General features: G+C 30.5%; 1 protein-coding gene across 2 annotated transcripts; it reads left to right on the forward strand.

Moving 5' to 3' along the window:
• Nucleotides 1-3128: 3128 nt before the first annotated feature.
• Nucleotides 3129-6925, forward strand: LOC126864146 (uncharacterized). Of its 2 annotated transcripts, none has more exons than XM_050615154.1 (6): nt 3129-3585; nt 3894-4491; nt 4755-4811; nt 4887-5014; nt 5102-5298; nt 5360-6925. In XM_050615154.1, exons 1-6 carry the CDS (start codon nt 3343-3345, stop codon nt 5439-5441), a joined length of 1305 nt encoding a protein of 434 aa, XP_050471111.1. In that variant the 5' UTR covers nt 3129-3342; the 3' UTR covers nt 5442-6925. The 2 variants fall into 2 exon arrangements, with proteins under 2 accessions (XP_050471111.1, XP_050471112.1); XM_050615155.1 differs by having other exon boundaries at nt 3894-4437.
• The last annotated feature ends 359 nt before the right edge of the window (nt 6926-7284 follow it).

The following is a 7284-nucleotide window of genomic DNA, read 5'->3' on the forward strand; positions in this document are numbered from 1 at the left end:
TACACACATGTTTTATACTTCATTGGGGAACGACCTCTACTTCCTGCATTAACGAAGTATTACATATGTGATGTATTACATGCAATAATCGCATCAATTGTTTTCTCACACATGCAACGAAATTGTTATTAATTAGCTGCCGTTTAAACCTCCCCCGGAGGTGATGTGAATCGAACCCAGCAGAGATGACAAGAAACTCTGATTACGATTTCGTCGATCGACGCCATTGCATTAATCCGGAGTAGCGAAACTACTCGCTAAATATAGCGGAGAAATATGTGCAATACAAAGAAAGAAATGTTCTACCATCTAAAAATTCTCAGACCTTCGTACGAAACGCCAGTTTGTTTTTTATTCGTCATTCGCACTCATACGCATGTTTCGTAATTATTTTCTCTACACTCTAATTTTATTTCTATTCTCTTGTCATTGACATTTAAGTTTCATTATGATTCTGTGTATCATGTTTTCCATATCTTGGAATTATTTTATATGGAAAAACAAGAACTGAAATGAAGTTTAAATCATATTTTTTAATTTTTCATAAGATCAGAGTATTTATACATTTAATTGTAATAATCTGATATCTTTTAAGCAAGATTCTAATCATTGAGGAAATCTTTATATTTAGAAACACAACTCTGGATGACTGATTGTGCTACTTAATATTCGTTATATTTATGTTCTGCATTGATATTCAGCTGGTTGTTATCGTTTGTGAAATCATAGTACTCTGAATAAATTTTAGTTTATTAATGCTTCTTATCCTAAAATTTGGAAATATTTACATTAAAAATGCGAAGTGTAGTAACAAGAATAAGGATATATTTGTAAGTCACTTTTTAATATTTCTATGAGTCGTACAGATACTTACTTGACATCGAGTTATCACAATTTAATATGCCGTAGAAGTAGAAGCGGACGATAGTGAAATATTGCTTAAAGACGACATCGACTTGTATGAAAAAATCGAATACAATATTTGTAGAATAGTGTATGATTGAAAATATGAACTCGTAAGAGTAAAATAAATAAGAAACCACTTGCTTGTCTGCGTCGTAAATGCACTTTAGAGGATCAAGACCTAAGAAAAAGAATATTGTATCAGTATTCTGTATTTGTATTTGTATTTGTATTTCTTTGTATTGTATCTGTATTTCTGTTGATACCTAAATTTTCTCAATTTTATCAAAACTTAGTGAGATAAAACAAATTATTAAAGCACAAATATGGAATCAAGAAAAAAAGAACTACGAAAGTTTGTTAAGTAATAGGGATTTAATTCAGTATCCTAGAAAGGACCTGCAGATCGAGGGTCTGCTTTCAAACCAAGAATCCAGGTCGCTCAAATGCGAAAGCAGGATCTATTATCCTTGAAAACGAGTTCCGGCATCAGCCCAGAATTCAATATAACGTGTTCCCTCAAAGCTTTCTATATCCTCCAAACAATCCTTTCTAAGCGTAACCTTATCTTTATCTTATATTGCAACAACGTGACAGATAAGGAACGATAAAATTTTACCAAAGGGTCGCGATTTCTTATCTTCGGTATAAATATAGTGTTACCCATGCCCAACTATAACAAATATAACATACATTGAAAACAATTGCGAATCGCTCATGTTTTAATATATCCTATAGAGTTAAATGAAGTTACCGTACGATATCATTGTTAGTCATTCTTTGCACGTGTTTACCGAGAAGGAATGAGAGAGCTCGACGAAAGCAAAAGAAAGAATTAGTCATAGTGTCTTGCCAAGCGAATGTTGGCACCACTCAGGCCCAACAGCCGCCAAACCGGTCGAGTGGAGTCGTCGTAACTCCTAACTCGTAACGCTCGGAGACGCTTTCGGGTACAAGCTGAGTAGGTAAACAAAAGATGCTACGGAACAGCGTCGTCCACGTTCAGGTCTGCAGAGGGTGAGCCTCTTCCAGCGACAATACGCGAGTGAATTGATTCGCGAAATAATTGATCTCACCTGTGGCTCTCGCGATCGCTGGAGAAACGACAAGAAAAAATGTCACTCAGGTAAGGAACACATTCTTTGTTTTCTTATGTATCCATACGATAGAGTATCTTCTTTTTCTTTTCTCATTTTTTCAATTCAGTCGAATTCCTGTGAAATAGTGAATTGTATATTGTCAAGTGTTGAGATAATTTTTTGGGATAAATATTTGTTCATTTTTAGAATGAACAAAAACGTATCTTATTCTGAAGATAATAAAGAAACTAAAGTTGTAAGATTTAAATAAGAAATATCGGTGCTATATAACAGGGAGTATGGAGGTGAAACGATCGTGGAGTTTAATTCGTAAACGATATACGTGCCAAAAAAATAAAAAATAATTTTTTTAGCGAGGGAGAATGTAAATTACATATAAATACTAATAATAAATACTATACTATTCATAGTATATCATAAATGTTGTAAGTATTAGAATAATTTATTTCAACTCTTAAATTTATCGTAAACAGAAGCTCTAAAATGAAGAGTCAATCTTAAACAAACATATCTCTTATTTATACGCTATCTAAAATCTCCACTCCTAACACTTACAACATTTACCGTTCCTTCTATTGCTTTTCTTCGTTTCTATCGCTGACACATCTGCGTACACATGACGTGAATACAAGTTAGCAGAGTTGGATTGAATGACGAATGAATGACTTTATATATATTTCTCCATTTTTTAAATTCGTTTAATCAGTGTCAAAGCCTTTCAATAAATATACGCGCGCAAAAAAATCGTTCTAATAATACACGTGCTGTCTTTTCTATCTTTGTTATTATCTTGTAGTTATTTCCAATGATCTCGTTGCAACATTCAAGTATATGTATGTTTACGATTATCGAATAGGAAAAAAATAGAAAAGATTTATCATCCGTATTATCAATTATCGATGTGTGACAATTATCTCTTCTTTTCCTTTTTCCTTTTTTAACGAAGTGAGTGAAAAATAATAGCACGTTACTTTATTTAGTAAAAAATGAGAGTACAAATTAATTATACTTAATTTTTAAATTAAATATTAATATTAAACATGATTTTTCTATATAAAAAATAATAAATACTAAATAAATTAAATAAAATAAATTACTATTATCAATAGTTACCATTCTTTTTCCTCCTTCAACGATGTGAGTGAAAAATATTAGCTTGATTTTGACTTATCGGAAGAAAAGTAAGATTATAAGCTAATGACAATTTTGTTTCCAAATAAAGTGTTACTATCAAATTATGTGATGTTTCAGGTCATTTGTGATATGATATATATATATAATATTCAAACTAGTCCATAACGCGTTTTTCTGCGATTAATCGATACAGTGTCGGCGATCGATGGCAACTAAAATCACAATGGAACACGTTCAAGATGACATCGATCTGCAGGTTGATCGAAATCGATCGAAAAACGCGGCAAATTTAATTGAATGGAACGTTGACATGAAAGTTACCGTGTCTAACGTGAAAAAGTCAAAGATGTTCCAAAGATTCCGCACCATCGTTATATTTTTTGTAGCGATTATCTTCGCTATTATACTGTCTCATTTAAGGAAGGAAGTGCGTGCCTTGCAAATACAAGTAAACTAATAAAATAAATTTTTATTCTCTCATTTATACACAAATTAATATTGGAGTAAATTTTTTTTATTAGATTAGCAATTAGAATACAATTCTATGAGCTAATTTGTTGACATCTACAGCATCACTTATGACGTGATGAGCAGACTGTGGATTTTTATGCAAATTCATATATTTGAAAATATATATATTCAAATATTCTATAAATGCATTAAGACCCGTACTCTAATGATGAGAACTCATCCATGAGGGGTCTTCTTTAACCATCAATTAAATTTACTGAAACAATCTTTTTTTATTATTTTCAGGTGCAATCTTTAAATGTAAATTTATTGTTACTAACGTCCAAATACGATAGGATAAATCGAAGTGTAAATCGAGCCTGGATACAAAGGTCCGAAAGGCTCCTCGAAAATAAAAAGCTTCACGATGTAAGAATACTATTACAAAGAGCATCGTCGATATCTAAAGCCAGCGAAATTAGTGAAGTTCGAAATAGTAGAATCTATGGAAATCCTTATACTTACAATGTTATAATTCCATATATAAATTCAATGAAGAATTCTAAAGACATGTATATGTCACGTGATAACGCGTATGGTACAAATAATGGAAATAATATTGCAACTTCCAAGCTATTTATGAAGTTAAAGAGTAACGAAGATAACATGAGTAATAGTAATTTACGTATCGAAAGAGCGGCACTAACGCTACAAGAACGGAACTTAACTGAAGAAGAAATACGTGAAAAGATCTATAATAACGTGAATGACGATTACTATAGTGATGATGATGACTTAGATTTCTGGAGAGAACCCCGTTCAGGAAGATCAAGAAGAGCGGAGGGAAGAGGTAAAAAACGAGGAAAGAACAAAAGGCGGCCCAAACGCAGTCACAGGCGATTGGGTATTTAGTATTATTTAGTTAGCATGCGATTCTTTAATTCAAAGAGATACATTGTATCTAGAAAATCTCAATATAACAATAATCTTTTTTTGTTTGGTAAGATACTAAAGTAATAGAAATTAATTAAATGTTGCAAGAGCTATAAAGCCTAAATTTAAATCCTATATAACGCGGTTGCGAATTTCTGTGTGAACTGTTAATTCTGCTTGCTTAGTATTCTATTTTGTTAAATATAAAAAAGTAAACAATGAATGTTTGTTTAGGACCCTTGGTAGCAACGTTTGTGGGAGCAGTTCCTGAGCAACATATTACAGATACAGGTATGTAGAACTATTACTACATATATTATATATTTAATTAAATCCTTATATAGTATGATATTTGATATCTTCTAGTTTACATCGGTCCATGGGTCAAAAGTACTAAAAACAATACTCAATATAATTTAAATAAATTCCATCTGGTAGAAGACAAGAAATCTATAGAAGTTACAGCAACTGGTTTGTACATGATTTCCGCACAGGTAAAAAACCGCATGTATTATTATTTGGTATTCAAAATCAATTTACAGTTGTACTAAATGTTTTCACAATTTTCATTTCACTTTTAGATTTTCTATTTTGGAGAACCAACAAACTATTCGTATTGGATACTACTAAGTTCAGAAGGTAAATCCACTACACAAAAACTTGTGAAATGTTCCACAGCCTCTTCTACATCGGCCACAGAAGTATCCTGTTATACAAGTGTAATAACTCCATTGCAAAGAGGCGACAGAGTTCACATTCAGCAACAGGAGAGAGATAGGTATGTAATTAATTTAAAGATAGGATTATCTTTTCTTATAAAGTATTTAAATATTTTTTAGATTAATAAATATGCGGGAGGGACATAGTTATATACAACTAGTACTTCTATCTAATAATGTCTGTAAGAAACGTTTACAATAACGAAGCGCGTAATAATTAAAAGATGTGCCATAAATAACGCAAAAGAAATCTATTCTTTTAAATGTGATCCTAAATTTCGATTTAAAGAGAAGTAAGAAAGAAAAATCAAACAAGGATCAAGTTCACGAGTTTCTTGTGCAACTGATTCTTTCGTTTTAAGGATACATGTAAAAATTTTTTTTATGTTACTCTTATTTTTGTTACTTTTTTAATATAATGTAAGTTTAAATTTTATACGATATTGAATGTTAGAAATACATAATGCATAAGGACCATACGGAAAAATAATGTTGAAATTTATTCTTTATAAAATAGTTATATAGCTCAAGTTAGTTCACATATGTATGTATGCTGATATACTTTTTTACACTCGTTTTAATTTTTAAGAAATCGAAGATATGATGTTACGTTTTAAGAGTCACACCGTGTAACTACAGTTTTATACCGGAAAATCGCCTTATTGTTAAACAATTATTTTGAAAGATTACAAAAATAAAGAATCCAATTGTAATTTATAACGAATTTATACATTTTTTATTATATTTTATAAATAAACAATATATATATAAACAATGTACTAGAAACGGCGAAACATATCGCATGTAATTAAAACATCAAATTGTTTATGCCATCTGCATAAATTGTAAGTTTTTATTTGTAAAAAAATATGTATTCTTTTATCATGTGATGTATTATTACAATCAATTATTATAAACTTACAAATCTCAAAAATTCAGTCTTTTGATAACTTATGTGAAAAGTACGATATTTCGTCCGTGCCATCTTACAATACTCGCCAATGTAAAATACAAAAAAGCACTGGAGTCTTCTTGGACGTTGATGCCAGTCATGTGGCAGATGTTGCTTGGCTCATTGAATTGGTAGTACGACCATCTGTGACAGCATAGTCGTTATCAACCTAAAGAAATTAATAATAAAAAATTAGAAAGTGGTAGATAACACAGAAGTATTGAAATCTTACAAATATACCTATTATTAACGCATTTATATTTAGTATTCGAATTGTTATTATTTCATTATCAATTTAAATCATAGAAACATATGTTCTGAGACTCCTTTTTCATAAATATTCGGTACATTCCTTCCCTGCTTTTTCATTTTCATTTTATGTTAACGTCACAATAAATCATACTTGGTTCTTGTGAAGTAATGTATTCTTTAAAAGAATTTTCAATTCGTACCTTTCGATTGTTACCTTATCGTCATTATCGTGATTAAAAAATATGCTGCAGGTATCGTACGTATAAAGCGGTTCGACGTTCATGAAATAAGAATTTTTGATGTATGTGTATCGTATTGATTATCTAAATTGTATCTTCTTTATTTTTTAAGGGCAGTATGTATGAAATTACCTTACGTATTTTGAAGTTCCACTTTACACTCGATAAATGCAGATCTAATTATTATTATTATCCTTGCTAACATTTGCTTTGTAATAAATTTGTAGACTGGCTTTTTTTTTTTATAAAAAACGGATAGATTTATTTTACTCACCTGAATTTGAGTTGAGGTTTACTCGAGCATTTGTCTTTTAATATATACGATCGTAATACATGTTAGCATAAATTTAATTCGATACTCTTGTTGCTTGCTTTTCCATTGATAGTTTTTGTTTGTTTGTTTATTTCTATATACTATTTGCGTTTTTCTTTTTTTTTTCGTTTAAACATTTTTCGTTCTCTTTCTCTATATCATATATATATTATGTACAAGATGCAACTAAGTCTTTACGTGTGGTAACTTGGAAAACAATAGATTGAAGTGATGCTGACTATTTACATTGAAAAAGAATTGCAACAATATTTTGAATGAAAAAAATGAG

This window comes from Bombus huntii, chromosome 3, assembly GCF_024542735.1.
Source record: "Bombus huntii isolate Logan2020A chromosome 3, iyBomHunt1.1, whole genome shotgun sequence".
In the NCBI taxonomy this organism is placed as follows: Eukaryota; Metazoa; Arthropoda; class Insecta; order Hymenoptera; family Apidae; genus Bombus; species Bombus huntii.